Source organism: Xenopus laevis, chromosome 2L (assembly GCF_017654675.1).
Source record: "Xenopus laevis strain J_2021 chromosome 2L, Xenopus_laevis_v10.1, whole genome shotgun sequence".
Taxonomy (NCBI): Eukaryota; Metazoa; Chordata; class Amphibia; order Anura; family Pipidae; genus Xenopus; species Xenopus laevis.
In genome coordinates this window covers 160,250,648-160,270,367 of record NC_054373.1, presented here as the reverse complement: position 1 = coordinate 160,270,367, position 19,720 = coordinate 160,250,648, and the positions used below count along the sequence as shown (strand labels likewise).

The following is a 19,720-nucleotide window of genomic DNA, read 5'->3' as shown; positions in this document are numbered from 1 at the left end:
AACCCAATACTGCCTCACCTACCATGTCTGCTGCTACTTCCCTGATCCTTATGTAGCTGGCTCTGAAATGTATGAGAGGCTATTTAAGCACTAGATGAGATGTCCCTGTGCCCCAGCCGCAACCCTGGTAAAAGGCTTAAACCATACATTGGTCCTATCATTTGATATGAGCAAGTAAACTACAGTTAAAACCAATTACTGATACATTTGCTGCAATAAATTCCAACATTCATGTATGGCAGTGGCCAGCTCCATGTTGTAGCTCCCACCCCTCCCAGCTATAGTCAGGTGATCCCACTGGTGTCTAATAAAAGGGCAGCCAAGTTTGGGAGTTTTACTTTGAAAGCAGCAAGTTAAGTTGCAGGTAAAACGTATTCGTCCCTTTTATAAATTGTATAATTAAACCATAGAATTCTTAATGAATCAGATGAAAATTGAGCATAGGACTGGCCAGATATGGGATGACTTTGACGTAGTTGGCCAGCTTAAATATATTGCAATATATGGACAAACAATCCCTGTTTTGTTTAAAGGGTAAGGCATTTTTTAGTAGCTGTATGCACAAAATGTTTCAATGTCTTAAATATATTGATAATGGGTTAAGTGCAGAGGACCCCTTGTATTTGTTTGTTTGAATATATATAAAGTTCAAATTGGACCAGCATTCCAGTTGTATTTTACAAATGATTTTATTAAATCATCACTCATATTCTTCCAACATTTCGGCCCCTCTTGTGATGATTTAATAAAATCATTTGTAAAATACAACTGGAATGCTGGTCCAATTTCAACTTTATATATATATATATATATATATATATATATATATATATATATATATATATATATATATATATATTTATATAATATTCAAATATATTCCCTTAACCCTAACCTTCGAAATCATAAGAATTTCTGAATTTGATTGTTGTGTTTATTTCCCCTTTGGCCATTTGGCATACGAAAATATCTCAAAAGCCATAGGACCATGGATGTCAACGGATGGAAGTTGTTTATGTGAAACATTCGCTTACATCATTTCCATATACTGCGGCTACAGGTTTGTTTATTTAAGTAACTACTGCTAAGATTCATCATGACTGCAATACAGGAAAGCAAATAGGATTTAATTGCATCCACATTTTTCATTATTTATTTCTATAATTTGACATATTGGAATTTTTTACTTTTCCATGGGGGAATAAAATAGTAGTGAACATTAAACAACATTAAACATACAATATTTGTGTCCCTCTGAAACATACAGGATGGAATCTTGTCAAATACATCTGTAAAGTTGACCATATGTGTTATGATCGGTTATGATAATGGACACCGATGAAGGCTGTCAGGAGTGGATCCCATTAACCTGATGATGTGGTCGTTGCCAAACGGATTTTTGAAACCCGACCCAATAGATATCTACCCGATATTATATCTGTCAGGGAGGTAGTTGAGTGGTGCCCATAAACATATAAACTGGCAATTTCATTGTATTTTACCCTCCCATATTAACCTGTGTTACTGATCAAAAATCTTTTGTGGACTAAGAGGGTTTTTAATGAGCAATTAAGTTCAATATGATTGTTAAAAATTGATTTATAAAGCTTATTTAAAGACAAGAGTCATATAACAATATGGTTCTGTTTTGACAATAAAAGTGCATCAAACAAGCCTCAAAGTTTATGGGAAGTGTCATGAAATCAGATGCCTTTCACTCCCTTCAATTCTAGATTTTGAATGTAAAACTGTGTGTGCCTCTGCTAGACCAGCTTTAGATCAGGGTAACAGGGGGGACCCTGAAAAAGAACTCCATCCCTGGCCCCTCATCTTCCTTTGTGTCCCGAAGCTTCCTTACAGTACTGATGCTTTTATGAAATAAAAATAGTTTTCCTGGATTCTATGTAGGGATACACCAAATCCAGGGTTCGTTTTGGGATTTAGCCAGGATTCAGCCTTTTTTGGCAGGATTCAGATTCGGCAGAATCCTTGTGCCTGGCCGAACCTAATCCTAATTTGCATATGTAAATTAGGGGCGGGTAGAGAAATTCTGTGAGTTTTTGTCACAAATTTTCTTTCCTGCTCCTAATTTGCATATTCAAATAAGGATTCGGACAAATTTACATGTTTTTTTGTACAGTTGGTTTATATTCTTATACATTTCAATGGGGACATTTCTAGAATTTTAAGTATGTTTCCCTGCATTTTCCCTAATAATTTTGCCCCATTTTCCTTAAAAACCTCTGTGTTTCCCTGTAAATGTGAGTTTCCTGCATTTTTAAAGTTTCTTTTGTAGTTTACATACATCATTGTGTAGAAATAAGGATGTTTCAACTGGAACACCCTCTAGTGGCTGTGAAATAATGTGAACATGGCCAATGGCAATAAAGAGATCAATAAAATGATTTGTTTATGAAGGAACCTTAAATCTATTAAAGAATGTTTCAAACATTAAATAAACCCAATTGGCTGGTTTTGCTTCCAATAAGGATTAATTATATCATTTAAAAAAAATAATTAATTGATTACACTGGAATCCAGTGGCATAACTAGTTGTTACTGGGCCCCATAGCAAATTCAATTTAGGACCCCAAAATATTTATAAGTTGGCCTATTTTACCAACATATATTAAAATTAATTAGGGTCTCACTGGGCCCCCTACACTCCTGGGCCCCCCTGCAACTGCAGGGTCTGCTTCCTCTATAGTTACACCCCTGCTGGAATCTATGGAAGCCCTTCGGTAATTCAGAGCTTTATGGATAACACATTTTCAGATAACAGATCCCATACCTGTATTTACTGAAGCCCTCCTGTAGGTTGCTATATTGTTAAAATTGTAGTGTATATAAATAAGTACATTGTGATATTATCGTAATTAGTCTATCTAGACCAGTGATCCCCAACCAGTAGCTCGTGAGCAACATGTTGCTCTCCAACCCCCTTGGATGTTGCTTCCCAGTGGCCTCAAAGCAGGAGCTTATTTTTGAATTCCTGGCTTAAAGGCAAGTTTTGGTTGTATAAAACCCAGGTGAACTGCCAAACAGTCTCAATGTAGGTTGACAATCCACATAGGGGCTACCAAATGGCCAATCACTGCTCTTATTTGGCACCCTATGAACATTTTTCATGCTTGTGTTGCTCCCCAACTCCTTTTTCTTCTGAATGTTGCTCACGGGTTCAAAAGGTTGGGGATCTCTGATCTAGACCAACAAACAATCTGTAACTCCAAACTGCCAAAAGACCTGGTAAGTGGGAGACCAGAGCCAAAGAAACCATTAACGTTAGCTCTACCTGTAGGAAACACATATCAGATATCTAGTACAGCTATGGGATCCATTATCTGGAAAGACAAACAAATGTTGGAGCAAGGCACTCTGGTAGATCACGCATAGATCAGACTTATGAATGAGTAAAAATGTAAAATTTTATTTGTATAAACATCTCACGCCTGATGCGTTTTGTATCACTAGGAGACTTAGACATAGGCTCCATTATCTGGCAACCCATTGTCCAGAAAGCTCCAAATTAGGGGAAAGTCTCCCATAGACCTATTATAATCAAATAATTCAAATTTTTAAAAAATGATTTCCTTTTCCTCTTTTGAAATAAAACAGTACCTTGTACTTGATCCAACATAAGATACAATTGATCCTTATTGGAAGCAAAACCAACCTATTGGGTTTATTTAATGGTTACATGATTTTCTAGGATGATCCAAATTACAGAAGGATCTATTATACTGAAAACCTCAGGTCCCATACCTGTATAGGCATTCCTTCTACTAGGAACAGCTAAAAAAATCCAAAAATGACTTAATGGGCTTCAATAACTAAAAAGAGGTAAAAGTTATAAGTCCCATAAAGTCATACAACTCACCTATCAAGTCTTTGAAGTGAAGTAATATTCTAATGAAAACTATGTTTGTTGTGTCTTTTTGACAATGGTTTAGTGATCTCAATCAGTATTTCAATCTTTTGGCAAAACACCCCTCTAAATATCCACTTTAGCATTTTAATGGCTCCTTTCACTGGGCACTCATATTTTGTCCAAATGGGACTGGAAGCAGAAAACAAGGGTCACAATAAGGGGTCACGTTTTTAAATCGGTGTCATAAATTAGCAATAAAATGTTATACAGCCAATTGCAGTCTAAAAACCAGTGTATTCAAAAAGCAGATGCAAATTCACAAGCAGAAATGGGTGTAAAAAGGCACTAAAGTCTAGTAAACGTGAGTAAAAACAGGGGGATTTAGTAAACACAAGTTCTTATGCCATTCTGTTAACTATAAAAGGTTTACAAGCTTTGTTTGAATACTTGTCGATAACTTCACCAAGTCTGTGGAGTAAATTTCAGTAGAATTCTGCACATTTATAAATGTTAAACCAGAGCTTTTACATATGAAATGTCAGGGGAACCTATGGCTGTTTTTGGCATTAAATATGCCCCATGCTATGCTAAAAACACATGGATTCAAAACTTTCTACTTAACATCTGGTAAAGCTAGGCATAAAGGCAAGGTCTCCGCTGATACACACTCCTGCAATATATCACAGCAAGACTGCTGTAGGCAATGAACATGCTTGCACAGATGTTTCAAGCTAAAGGGGAAGAAGCCTTTCAGCCAAGAACCATTAATCATTACACTGAATTTGCCTCTAAACGTACAGACGCTAATAGATCTGGGGTGTCATAAATAAATATATTCTCCATGTGAGAGTTGGTCAAAGGTTGCTTGGTGGACAGTTATGGATAGTGATGGGCGAATTTGCGCCGTTTCGCCGAAAAATTCGCGAATTTCGCGCGAAATTCGCGAAACGGCGAAAAATTCGCGAAACGGCGCCGGCGTCTCGTTTTTGACACCGGCGCCCGTTTTTTCGACGCCGGCGCCCGTTTTTGACGCCGGCGTCCGTTTTTCGAAAAAAAAATTTGACGCCGGCGAATTTTTTCGGCGAATTTTCGCGGGCGTTTCGCGAATTTATTCGCTGGACGCGAATCGCGCAAATTCGCCGCGAATTCGCGCCTGGCGAATAAATTCGCCCATCACTAGTTATGGACATGACTGTGTTACGTGCATAATTACATGGAAAGTGAGAATTTAATTGGAGCTCTTGTCCTGAAACCCATTATGCAGATAGCTCAGAAATAGAGGAATACCATCTACCATTGTAAGTGAACACTTCTTATTTTTTTATGATTTCCTTTTTCTTTCTAATGATAAAACAGTACTTAATACTTGATGGTAACGAAGCTGCATAATCCATATTGGTGGTAAAATCATCCTATTAGGGTTTATTTGTTTTTTTATTTGTTTTATACATAATAAACATTAAAAAGACAGTAAACATTACTATTACATATGTGTGTCACTGTATTTATTTTACATTGTGTCCAGGTTTTATCTCCTTACTAAAAGGATGGACAAACAACCACAGCCTTTATTTGCAAGGGGGTACCCTCTTTCTCACCTCTGTCGATTCTTGGTTGAATTCCAGGGCCCACCATGGGTTCCATACTATGTCGAATTTGCGGGGTGTGTCTCTGGCTTTGTGTGAGCTTAATCAGAGGTTTTCCAGCATTAACTAAATTTATCCAAGAGACTTTCGTTGGGGGGATTGGTCCCATCCAGTGCATAATTACATTTTTCTTTGCATAGTACAATAATGCCCTAAGTCTCAATCTTACATGGACAGTAGGTACTAATTGGTCTATTACCCCCAGTAGACACACTATAGGGGACAATACTTGTGGGAAGTCAAGGGTGGTTGCTAGGTCTGTCATTATCTGAGACCAGTACGTATTAATTCATGTGAATGAAATTGGCCTTTGGAGTTCTGCACCTGGGATTGTGGGTTTTTTTAGTAGCCTTAAGGCACAGTGATCAAATTAAAGACCCCCTTATGCAGAAAACTTAGGGTCCCAAGCATTGCACATAATAGAGTCAAGCCTGTACTTCAGTTATTGACAAGTTATCAATCCTTTGTTTATATTTCAATATATAACATGAATAAGAGAATCACTACAAACACTGGTTTTGAGATTACATATATTGGGGGATACAATTTGCAAAATGTGCATTGTTATCCATCCTAATGCCTAACCTCATTGATCTGAAGTGTCTGCCAATGACCCATAGGTTTGGATATGTTTGTAGGTGGACACTGTAACCTGTGGGTGTTGTGTTGGCACATTTCACATTAGGGCAGAGACATATTGATATCCAACTATTTTTTTGTGGGAGTCTTTAATATTCAACTTTGAAATTAATTGGGATAATAATAATAATATCAGTATGGGACCTGTGATCCAGAATGCTCCGACCTGGGGCATTCCAAATAATGGATTTTCTGTAATTTGGATCTTGTACCTTATATCTACTAGAAAATCATGAAAACATTAAATAAATCCAAAAGGCTGATTTTACTTCCAATAAGGATTAATTATATCTTAGTTTGGATCAAGTACAATGTACTGTTTTATTATTACAGAGAAAAAGGAAATAATTTTTAAACAATTTGGATTATTTGGATGGGAGAAGGCCTTTCTGTAATTCAGAGCTTTCAGGATACTGGGATTCCAGATAATGGATCCAATACCTCTAATAATAAATCACTATTACATTGTTGAGACACATATATATATATATATATTGATTATTTAGGTGTAAAAATACACCTAAAAAAAAATAAAAACATTGTTGGAAAACAAATAAATGGTATCTATGCAGTGTGTATTAATTGCCAGCAACCATGTGACTCAGCACAGAAAATCACAGTAACATAGCATGTACTCTGCAGCACCAATTGTCATAGGATAAAAACACAATCCTCCAAAAAACATTCCAAAATTTGTTTTACTCATATAGGCAATTTAATCATTTATAAAAGACTACTGCATTGACAATTGCATTTTCACTCTTGAATAAGTATCCCCCGTAACATTTTGATAAGCTGTTAGCTTCATGAAGATTCCATACAGCCCAATCCATAGAGCTCATGCCAAAGTGCTATTAAGGAAAATGAATGATTTACTTAAAATTAGAATCAATATACCCATGTGGGATCTGTTATCTGAAAAACCCATTATACAGAAATATCCAAATAACAGGAAGGATTCCATTTTCATCAAATAATTACAAATTTTAAAAATGATTACTTTTTCTCTGTAATAATAAAACAGTACCTTGTACTTGATCCCAACTATGATATAATTAATCCTTATTGAAGAGAAAACAATCTTGTTGGGTTTGTTAAATGTTTAAATGATTTTTTATTAGAATTAAGGTATCACGATTCAAATTACGGAATTACCGCTTTTCTGGAAAACCCCATGTTGCGATATAATAACAGGTCCCATAACTGTACTGTATATTGATTATAATTGTTAAGTATGTGTTCTAACAAAACCTTGGTGCTAGTACAAAAAGAAATGCACCGGACCAAGGACAGCACTCATAGGATTTGAAGAATTGGCATAAATATAAATGCACAAAAAGAAAGATTTATTACTCAACGTTTTGGACTCACACAGAGACCTTCATCTGGAGTGAAAAACATTGCATTTTTTTTCACAAGCCAAATCTTTAAATCCTATGAGTGCTGTCCTTAGTCCAGTGTATTTTTTTTGTACTAGCACCAAGGTTTTTTTTTTTTTTTCTGGAGTAAAAAACACTCCCATTTTTGTTTTTTCACTCTAGATGAAGGTCTCTTTGTGAGACCAAAAAGCTGAGTAGTAAGCCTTTTTTTTGTGCATTTATATTTTTGTTATGCCAATTCTTTAAATCCTAGGAGATCTATCCTTGGTCTAGTATATATATATATATATACTTCTCTGTAAGAGTCACTCCCTCTTTACAGAACAACCCACAGGAAACCAGCCAATAAGATCTTATCAGTGAGATGATCCCAGAGAGGCACTGATTTCTCCCTCATATCCTTGTGTTCCTTTGTGCCTCTTGTCATATGTGTACATATATACTGTATATATTAGAATTTGTTCATGCACTTGACATATAAAAAGGGATTATGACTTTAGGAGATTGTACAAGCACAGAGAAAAGGGAAATATTTTGCAACTTACGCCTTCTTGCCACAGATTGCCCCTTGGTACCAATTTTTGCAGGTGCTGAAATATTTTTTCTTGGTTCCCAGGACTTGTTGCAAAGCACAGACATTTGGGCTAAAGGGGAGAAAGAAAGAGAATAAATGAGTGTTTCCCCTCTGTGTTTAGTTTCTTGTCCACACCAGCAAGACATATTTAAATTGCATTAAACACTTCATTAGCCTTCCCCTATCTTGTTGCACCAGCCTGGGAGACAAAGAGAGCTTTATGAGCACTATGTTTTACAGGGGCTGCCCAACGCACAGTGTAAGGATTTAAATAACTTTACAAGGTGCCCTCGATTTTTTTGTTGGGGCACTAAAGCACTTCAGGCCGACAGTTATTTGTTATGACTTTATCTTTTGTTATCTGGAAGCTGAAGGGGCTATTTCTTTGAACTGCAATTACCTGTATTCAGTTCAGTGGTCTTTGATGGCCGAAATCAGTGCGTGGCGAGGCAAACACAGCTAAGCAAACATTATTATAACAGCCTTAGAAATAGTGGCTAACTGCCGTTTCAAAATGTTGGTTTAACTGGCATTTAGCAAAAAATGGAAGACTAATGCTGGTGACAAAGCTTTAAAGTACTGCAATATAACTAAGCACTAAAAACACTGAATGCCCCATGCACCAAAGAATTCCAAAATGGTTAAAAAAAATCAGCAGAAAGTGTTGGGTTCTGTAGTTAACAACAGCAAGAGAGTCGCAGATTGGATGTCCCTAATTTCCATCATTTTCCCCCCTGACTTTCCTCCATCCCCTGGTCCCCTCATCTTTTCTACCCCCTGCCCAATGAAACGGTGAATCTTTATATTATCATATTTAGATTATAGGAAGCAAAAAGAAAACTATATCCCGGAAAAAATCTTTATCTGTATTCAGCAAATGGGGAAAATAAATTCAGAGAGATTTACGTTGTTGATTTGCATTCTTTGTAAGAAGACCCCTGGCATGTAGGAGCACAGTATGTAGCCCCTGATAGTGGAATGCCTCATTTTACAGCTTGTTCTGATGACACTATCATTAGTGCATATGCTTAAAAAATGCCAGTCAGATGTGTTATGTTATATATTATTATGTACCTAGCTGGTACATGCACAGAAAGCATTAAACCCTTCTGTTTTAATCTATAACATATTTATAATAAGATGAATACACTATAACCCCCTAGTGATCTTGTACAACAATCTATAGCATAAGTGACACCTTCTGGTGGATCTACCAAAAAGCACCCAGGGGTGGATATTTCCCCGCAAAGTGGCTCAATGTTCTGTGCAGTTGCAGTTGCTCCACTGAACAAAGAAGTTACAGGCTGCATTGTACAGCCCTCACCCTCTGTTGCCTTAAAAGAATTTCACTTTACTGTAATATCCAACACTGGGAAAGGAACCATTTAATATTAATTAATATAATGAATTATAATTCTAGTTTATGGTACTTTACATTTATTGTATAGTAGTATAATCTTGATTTCTAACAGATATAAAACAATTGTATTACATGCAAGATGTTCAGCAAAAATAGAAGTGATTATTACAGTGCTATGGTCCTGACTACCTGCGTTTAATAGTGTTTAGAGTGTGATAGCTGTATTCTAAGCAAGACGAAATGTGGATACATCTGTAAAAAAAAAACCTTAACATGAAAACATGGCACTGGCAAACATAACACTATATCCTTTTTCCAGGATAGTTTTATCAACTAATGTCTGTGGCACACAGAATTTATATATATATAGTGAGAAATCTAAAGAAAAGGAAAAGTAGGAATTAAATATATTCCTTCCTAATGATAATTAACAATGCCACTTTTAAGGAACAAGTTAGTGAGCACCTCCAGAATGTGTCTTCTTAAAATAAGGGGACACTTACCCTTGCTGCCTTGCCCTTATGCGACTGTGGGTCAAGATCTTGTCATAGTAAGCATTACTCTCTGCCTGATCAATAGCAGACAGCAAAAAAGTAGCAAAAATGCATAAAAATAAGCCCTTCATCATCCAGCTCCCGACTGCTCCTTGCTTATGGAAAGGGAGGACTGCCAATTAATATAGGAGTGCACAGGGTTTATATACAGCTCGGAGTTCTGTGGGAGGGAATCTGAGCATCAACTTGAGGTGCATGTACCACCCTCTGTACAAGAGTTGCAGCTGCCGGGATCCTTTGACTTGCTCACTACTAGTGTATGTGTGTGAGCTTCTGACTTTCCCAGGAAATTGTGTTTGTGCTTCAAGAGACTGATAATCACAAGTGGGGGTTTCTTTAAACTATTCTTTATTTATGAGCCAAGGACAAGTTTGCAAACTTTTGAAAAGTAAAAGTAAATTCAGACAACTTAGACTTACTTGAATTCATTTTTTTTTGTCAATTTTGCTTTACTAACAGCAAACCTTATCAAGAGGGGGATTATTCACCCTACAGATTTTCTTGTAACTCACAAGAAACATGTTCTATGATTCTCTATGCAGCTATTCACACAAGTGAGACCAACTGACACAGCTGCGCTGATCTCTCACTGTGGCTGAGACTGAGAGATTATCGTTTGTTTTCTTCACCAATATCCCAAAAACAAATTGTATCCCTCTTGCACAAATAATGGAACTGGGGTGAGCAGGGCTGTTGGTTACAATATGCTGCACCTGCAATGGCAAAGGAGGCGTTTTTTCCCAACTGCAAGCGAGGCATATACACTAGTTGGGACTTTAACCAACCAAAACACTCCAAAAATGTCTGCAATTTAGTAAAATGTTTGCTTTAAAAACATGACATATAACTAGCATCTGTAGGCTTCTAAATGGACCTGTATCCAGATGCTAGTTGCTTGGAAAACTTGGTCACCTATGAACACAGTACAGTGGACAAAGGAATTTTAGGACATAAATTGTAATGTGTATTACCTACAATGCAGCAATGCTAGCCCTAGCCTAGTTGTATCCACCAAAGTTGTGGACAATGGGGCAAATTCACTAACATTCGTAGTTGCGCCAGGCGTAACTTCGCCGCACTTCGCCACACTTCGACAGGCGTAGTTTCGCCAGCGCTCCGCAAATTCACTAAAATCTGAAGTTGCGCACAGGGGAAGCGTAAGATTGCGAAGTTGCGCTAGCATTGATTCGCTAAGTGAAGCGAAGTTACGCTAGCGAAGGCTAATTTGCATACGGCGCCAAATTCAAATTTCAATGGAGGAATACGTATCAGCACTACAAATGGCTAGAAAACCTTCAAAACATCAAATAAAATTTTTATTTTGCCCTACACATGTGCCCACTGTCTTGGTAAGTTGCCATGAGTCAGGAAATGTAGGGGGGAAGGAGGGGAGCCCCAAAAATGTTTTCGATCTTTTTCAGCCTAAAAGGTAGCGTTCAGTACACTGCGCGCGTTAGTGAATTTGCGTAGTTACGTCGCTAGCGAAAATTCGCCAGGCGTAAGGCTGCGAAGTAACACTAGCGAAACTACACCAGCGTCCGTTAGTGAATTTGCGCAGTAACGAAAATGCCAAACGCTAGCGAATTAACGCTAGCGTTCGGCACTTCGGCGCTTAGTGAATTTGCCCCAAATGCCATTCCATGTGCAAAGACATTCAGATGCAAGTTGCGATTACCATTTCCAGAGTGGGGATTTGTGCATTAACATGTGATTCTTTTGCTACAAGTCTGCTGCGCCTATTGATGTTTTTGGATCGCTATACTTACTGCCACTTTCTGGGCACAAGTAGCTACAGGCAGCATCGGACTGGGTGTCCAGGGCCCACTGGGGCTGCAACCACAAGGCCCCCCTTGCGACATCAGCGGCCCCCTCTCCTGACATCCGCCCTCCATCGGCCCCACCACTGCCAGCCACATTGCACAAGTTCTAACATAACTCACTGTGATTCGGTGTCCACAGTGCCACGAGGAACAGAACTGGCTTGGCAGGGACATCCAAGTTAGGGGCAGATTTATCAAGAGTCAAAGTGAAATTTTTTAATTGGAATTCGACTAGGGAATAGGTAAAATTTGATTTGAGATTTTAAAAAAAATTTAATTGATTTTTGAAATTTATCATGTGCTGGCCCTTTATTCAACTATTCACCACTTTAAACCTACCAAATTGATGTTTTAGCCTATGGGGGGCATCCTGGGATCATGTTGGAGTTGTTTGCAGCCTTCCTGAAAATTTGATTTGAGTTTGCGGATCAATCCCATTCACCCGAGTTTGAAAAATGTAAATTTTTTGATACATTTCGATTCGTCAATTTTTTTCCGAATTAAGAGTTTATGGGAGTTTTTACAAACTCCCATGAACTCTAAATTTGACCCTTGATAAATCTGCCCCTTAGTGTCCCGCAGGCCCAGTCCGAGCCTAGCTACAGAGTTCCCCAGTGGGAACAGGGGCTGTTGTGCACAATTCAGCAGAAAAGGAAGGTTGGACACAATTAACCTGAAATTGGCAGTAATTGCAGGATTCCCATCAGGCTTGCATCAATAGGGTGGCAGAATTGCAGCAAAAGAATTCCATGCTTAAAGCTGGCCATAGACGTGCCATTTACTTTCATACGGGAACAACGATCGTCGGTGCCATCTCCCAACCTGCCACTAACCATTCAGATCAAATAAAGGAGTAAAAGAACAGATCAGACAATGTTCTGCCCCTGACAGCAATCGTACGAAAGTAATGTCCGACAAAAGCTGGTGACAGTCTCCCTCTGATCGGCAATACATGCAGAGATATTATCGGCAGCCGACAGTAATTTTCGAACCTGTCCAATCGACTGTACAGCCATCCTCTATCTCATGAAAAATAACGGGACACTCCACAAACGGCCCGAAAATCGTATGAAACGGAGATTAGTATGTTCAAATCTTTGAGTCTATGGTCAGCTTTTACGCAGAAAATCTTAGCCGCAACTTAGCCCTGATTTGTAATATGCACGTACAATTGTCACACTTGCGACTTCTACCAGTGCAACTGCACACCTGGGGGCACATTTACTAAGCTCGAGTGAAGGATTCAAAGTAAAAAAACTTTGAATTTTGAAGTTTTTTTTCGGTACTTCGACCATCGAATAGGCTACTACGACCTTCGACTACGACTTTGAATCGAACGATTCGAACTAAAAATCGTTCGACTATTCGACCATTCGATAGTCGAAGTACTGTCTCTTTAAAAAAAACTTTAACTACATACTTCGGTAGTTTAAACCTACCGAAGTACAATGTTAGCCTACGGGGACCTTCCCCATTACTTTTCTAAGGTTTTTTTGATCGAAGGAAAATCCTTTGATCGATCGATTAAAATCCATCGATCGTTCGATCGTAGGATTTGCGGTAAATCCTACGAATTCGATATTCGAATTCGTAGGATTTTATTTTGAGGGTTGAATTTGAGGGTTTATTAACCCTCGATATTCGACCCTTAGTATATGTGCCCCCTGATGTGATACAGACAGACCTCAAGCATTGGTGGAACTACATAGGAAATAGACCTTGCGGCCGCAGACATGGCTTGTGGTTGAACTATGGCGCACATCAAATTAAGGGTCTGCCACATTTTTTCTGTGTCTCCGGTGACCAGCTATTTCTCTTCAGGGGATGGCTGCACAAGAAAAAAATTAATAGGGGGCCCGGCCCCCCATAGTTATGCCACTCTCAAACTAGAAACCACTCAAGAACAATTATATATTCTCACAATTCTGATACATGAAACTGCCAATTCATATAGAAAATAATGGTTGTGACCAGCTACAATTTCTCTGCACACCTGCAATTTACTTAACAATTCTGCAGCCAAACAAAATAATTTCTGTTGATCTTTATGGGATTTCATGACGCCGGTTTTCACTAGAAATTTGTTGATATTTCAGCTGTCACTTTGCTGATCCAAAGTTTATCAGTGTTGTACACAACATTTCTATCTGCATCATATCCTGTTTCTTATCTGCAGGAACAAAATAAAAAAACGCAGTGACAGTATCAACAGCCCAGTGACATTCATTTTGTATGACTCAGTTAAATGCCCTAAAGTAGCAATAACCTTGTATGCCCTCTAGTAGCAATGACCCATTGTAAAAGTGTGTCTTGTAAAAGAGAAAGTTATAGGATCTGTTATCGGAATGTTTGAAACTTGGGCTGTTCCGGATAAGGGATCTTTCTGTAATCTGGATCACCATTCCTTAAGTCTACTTAAAATCATTTCAAAATTAATTAAACCCAAAAAAAGATTGTTTTACCTCCAATAAGGGTTAATTGTTTCTTAGTTGGGATCAAGTACAAGGAACTGTTTTGCTATTACAGAGAAAAGGGAAATCATTTTTAAAAAAATTAGAATTAGTTGATTAAAATGGCGTCTATGGGAGATGACCTTCTCGTAATTTGGAGTTTTCTGGATAACAGGTTTCTGGATAAGGGACCCAAGGCAATATGATCCGATATAAGGATTCCATGAGAAGAATAATGGATGCAAAGAGTTTGTCATTCGTTTTGCCAGGAATAGAGTTGCGGCAAGATTCTGAAATGAAATCAGCAAAACTTTTGTGTTTAGTACAAATAAAATCACTCATAGATTGCTCAGAAAAACTCACTGTGGAAAAATGCCCATTGACTTCAAATATATACTTTTTTCAGAAAAGGATGGTGATGGGGTAACTGGCCCTTTCTGGCCCATTGGGCAAGAAGTGATGTCACACGTATTTACAAATTTTAGGGAACATGCTTAGGTCTGCCTAGGATGGCACAGATCTAAATATCTAAATGTTCTTAGTCTGGGTCCATATTATTATTATTATTATTATTATTATTAACATGTATTTATATAGCAATTGGAATAAAGTTCACTTGTATTTCGTGTTTACTCACTTATTATTACCCAATTTCAGGCTTTGTAGAGATATATATACTATAACAAACTTCTTGTTCTCAGTAATCTTGTTATAGTATGTATTTATATAGCGCCAACATATTTCGTAGCGCTGACCATATGTTTAACCACTTTTACTTCAAAGGCAAAAGCACCCAAACACAAGTGCAAACATTATGTGCATTTAAAGGACAACTAGAGCTTTAACTAAAGAAGTAGTCTAGATCAAGTGAAGTACCTGATTTGTCAGATGGGGGTGGCAGTCCCTTCTGATAGAAAGGGGAAAAAACTTGATCCTCTGGCCAAGAGGCCATAGCACTATGGAAGCCGGAGCTGTAGTGCCCCCTACGGGGGGTGCCTGACTCACCACTGGGGTCACGCACATTGCACTTCACGCTTTTCACAATTTTCTTTGCTCCGGCCTTTTGGCTAGACAAGAAATTTTTTTTCTACCGGCCGCCAGCCAGAGCCTTAATTGGCACATATGGCACAGCACGTATTACACTTAGCACTTTTTTTTTTGTGTTTGTGTGTCCTTTTTTGTGTGCATATATCTTTTTCCATAGGCTTTGGGTGTTAACAGTCCTTTTGGACTCGACCCCAGGCCAGGTATTGGTGCCCTGGGGGAAGCTTCAGCGGAACCCAGGGTAAAGGGACTCCCCCTAGCCGTGAGGTAAAGGGGAGTCTAAAGACCCTAAGCCCCTTGTCAGTGCCTTTTGGCCAGAGGGGCTGGAGAAGAAGGGGCTCACCCTAGCTTCAGCGAAGGTGAGCCCAACTATCCTTGTTGTCTCTTGGCCTGGCCTGGGACACTTGGGTATGGGAGCCCATGCCTTTGGGTAGGACTCCCGGGGAGCACCTTGCACTCTGCACTTGAGCACTGGGCACAAAGGGGCTCTGAAAGCACGTACTCCGGCTTTAAAAAAAAAAAAAAAAAGTAGTCTAGAAATGTTGTTTTGTGGTTCTGTACCAGTCCAAGACAATCACAGCTATTTAGCATTAACGATCTGTGTCTCCAAAGATGCCCCAGTAGCTCCCCATCTTCTTTTCTGCTGATTCACTGCACATGCTCTGTGCTGCTGTCACTTACTGAGCTTAGGGACCCACTCACAATATACAGTACACATAGAATATAAATGTCACAATATAAGGCTGATTAGTAATTAATACAGATAATTACTACATGGCAGCACAGAAACCAGTACAATTAGCATCAGAATTTAATAATCAGCAAACCTGTAGCATCAGCTTATATTACAGGCCAACCTCATTTTCTGCTGGATAATTAGTGACGACCCCTAAGCTTAGCTTCTCAACAGCTGCTCAGAGACCACTGAGCATGTGAGTGTCACAGACACTTTCCAAGATGGTGACCCCCTGTGACAAGTTTGAAGTCCTGGATCATTGCTGCTATTGACAAGCTGAAACTTTAGGCTGGTGCAATAAGTTCAGTATATAAAATATGGCGTTTTTAGCCACATTCATTTTTAGGGTTTAGTTCTCATTTAACTGCTCTTCAAATAAAAGGCTTTCCAATACCAGTACTATAATCATAGATATAGTAATATAAAGACTAGTGATGGGCAAATTTGTGGCAGTCCGCTTCACTGAAAAATTTGCGAATTTCCTGCAAAATTTGCGAAACGGGGAAAAATTTGCGAAACTGCGCCGGTATCTAGTTTTTGACGCCGGCGTCCGTTTTTTTACGCCGGTGAATTGTCGCAGTGGTTTTCCGAATTTATTCACCGCCAGCGAATCGTGGGAATTCACCGCAAATTTGCGCTTGCAGAATAAATTCCCCCATCACTAATAAAGACAGTGCCTCTGGGGGGGTCTGGTGCATACAGTCCCTCCTAACAGCAACCCCCAGTGCCTGCCTGGAACTGCCCCTGGTGCTAGTTTGTGACAGGCAGCAAACTTTGAGGTTGGAGAAGGGCTGGGGGACCCACCCTGCATCCATCTAGGGTGTGCAGTTTTGTAGTTGCACTACCGCAAATATACATATTGGACATAAATCTGCTTTAATAGGAGAACTGGCAACTTCAGATGCTTAAATGTGCTTGATGTTAGAAAATGAGTTCAGAACTATTTGATAATCATTCTAAATTTGGGACAGCCTTCGAAGATTCCCTTTTTAGGGCTAGTCCACACGGGGAGATAGCCACGCGTTTGCGGTCGCGGCGACAAAGCGCCGCGACAGTCGCCGCGACCGGCGCAGGCGACAGTTTTGTATGGGCGCCTATGTAAAAACGCCTGTGCTAACCACACGAGGCGATGCGCTTTTCAACAGTCGCCTGAAAAAGCCTGGCGAGGCATTTTCAGGCGACTGTTGAAAAGCGCATCGCCTCGTGTGGTTAGCACAGGCGTTTTTACATAGGCGCCCATACAAAACTGTCGCCTGCGCCGGTCGCGGCGACTGGCGCGGCGCTTTGTCGCCGCGACCGCAAACGCGTGGCTATCTCCCCGTGTGGAATAGCCCTTAGAATTGTCTATTGGACCACCAGCAGTTATATCCCATGTCATTGGTGAGAGAGTAATTCATTCCAGGTGTTCAAAAAAAAACATTTGGCATAAAATAAATAATGTCTTCTATATGTCAGTGCTGGATAATTAGCTGACTGAGGGTTAGCAGAGGTCTTTTCAAATGGTTTAGGAAAACAAAGAGGAATCAGTACGTGGATGGGTAATTTGGGCAGATCCGCTTGCGCTGATGATTCATCCATTTGTGCCGTTGGTTGGACAGAAACTTACCTTGTTTGACAGTCAGTGCTTTACTGACATTCTGTTTAACACTTGAATCCAAATTTAATACAGTGTAACGAACAAAGCTTTCTTTTATTGTGGGGTTCCTATGATACATGCACTGAAACACTTTCCATATAAGAATGCTGACCGTTTTCTACCACAGGTGACCTACATTAAAGGAATTGCTCTGTATAAAAATAAAAACTGGGTAAACAAATAGGCTGTGCAAAATAAAAAAAAATTCTAATATAGTTAGTTAGCCAAAAATGTAATTTGTAAAGGCTGGAGTGACTGGATGTGTAGCATAATAGCCAGAACACTACTTCCTGCTTTTTAGCTCTATTGTTTTGCACTGATTGGTTACTAGACAGTAACCAATCAGTGACTCGAGGGGGGCACATGGGTCATTACTGTTGCTTTTGAATCTGAGCTGAATGCTAAGGATCAATTGCAAACATATAGTATGTCCCATGTGACCCCCCTTAACTCAGTTATGTTAGACATCCAGTCACTCCAGCCTTTATACATTACATTTTTGGCTAACTATATCAGAAACATTTTATTTTGCACAGCCTATTTACCCAGTTTTTATTTTTTACACTGAACTGTTCCTTTAAAGTGATTGCTCACCTTTAAATTAACTTTTAGTATGATGTAGAGAGTGATATTCTGAGACAATTTGCAGTTGGTTTTCATACATTTAGATCGGGCCATTTTATAACATACTAAAGGTTAACTTAAAGATGAACCACCCCTTAAAAGGCAAGGTCTGCAACCATGATTTCCAGAACCATTCTTTACAATTAGCAGGCGTAGAATGAATAATTCCTTTGATATAGCCAGCTATGGACACTATAGTGGACCTGTCACCTACACATAAAAAGCTGCAAAATGAAAGTCCTTTGCAAATTAAATATGAAACCCCAACATTTTTTTTTCATTAGAACATCCATACCTGTTATAAAGGTGTTTAAATGTCTGAACTGTCAATCAAATATTACCTGCCCCGCCTCTATGCCCGTGGCATAGAGGAGGGGCAGTCAATTACTTTCACTTTCCATTCAGCACTTCTTAGATGTCACTGCTCTCCTCACATTCCCCTTTCCCTCCTCAGGCTCTATAATTGTGTACAGCACTGCACATGGACATTAGGTCCCCCATTCTGGTGCATACACAAGATTTTGGGGTGATACACAATTTCCCTTAATAACCATGTCCACAAAATGGCAGCTGCCTGCTTGCTGTGATTGTATAATTCCAAGACAGAAGGAAACAAAAATGTAATAATAAATACAGTGTAGGTAAAGTTTATTTTGCTGAACTAACATGATAGAAAAGAATTTGAAATTATTTTTTAGGGTGACAGGTCCCCTTTAAACCCTGTAAATACCCCTTCCATTGACTTTTATAGAGGTATTAAGGAGCTGAACTTTTTCATTGGAATTTTTTTCGATTGATAAATGTCAAAAATTTGGAAAACCCCAAGTCAAAAAAATGTTGAGATCAAGCTTTTGTGATTTTCTTGGAAAACCTACAACCCTAAATTTTAGTAAATTTGCCTGAATAGTTTCACCTTAACCTTTGATAAAACTGACCCTTAAGTCAGTCAAACAACATTGTATGTTAAACTGGTTTTCCATGATAATTTTTATGTCTATATATTTTAATATGTGGGCCACATTTCCAAACCATTACCTACACATGTTTGTTGCCTTAATTAATTAGTGTGTTTGAATTTTCAGCTAACTTTTAGTATGATGCAGACAGTGATATTCCAAACCAATTTGCATTTGGTCTCTAGTTTTTATTTGTTGTAGTTTTATAGCTTTTTGTTCAGCAGCTCTCCAATTCAGAATTCCAGCAGCTATCTGTCTGTCTAGGGTCTAGGGCAGCCAGTTGAATGTGTGACAAGAAGGTGAATAGCAGAGGGCTGAATAGAAAGATTAGCAATAAAAAGTAATAATAACAATAAAATTGCAACCTAACAGAGTAATAGGTTTTTTACTGGCGGGGTCAGTAACCCCCATTTTAAAGCCATAAAGAGTTAGAC

General features: G+C 38.8%; 1 protein-coding gene across 39 annotated transcripts in view; it reads right to left on the bottom strand.

Annotated features, from left to right (window-relative positions):
- postn.L (periostin, osteoblast specific factor L homeolog) overlaps positions 1–10,154 on the bottom strand; it is a 56,866-nt gene extending 46,712 nt beyond the window's left edge. For 36 of the 39 annotated variants that reach the window (XM_018247636.2, XM_018247637.2, XM_018247647.2 and 33 more), the window contains exons 1-2: positions 9,970–10,154; positions 8,078–8,176 (exon numbers count right to left, since the gene is read on the bottom strand). In XM_018247636.2, the coding sequence (XP_018103125.1) occupies positions 8,078–8,176; positions 9,970–10,094 (224 nt within the window). In that variant the 5' untranslated portion in view covers positions 10,095–10,154. The remainder of the gene's footprint in view (positions 1–8,077; positions 8,177–9,969) is intronic. The other 3 variants (XM_018247638.2, XM_041582629.1, XM_018247665.2) reach the window with 1 other exon arrangement.
- Between the last annotated feature and the right edge of the window lie 9,566 nt (positions 10,155–19,720).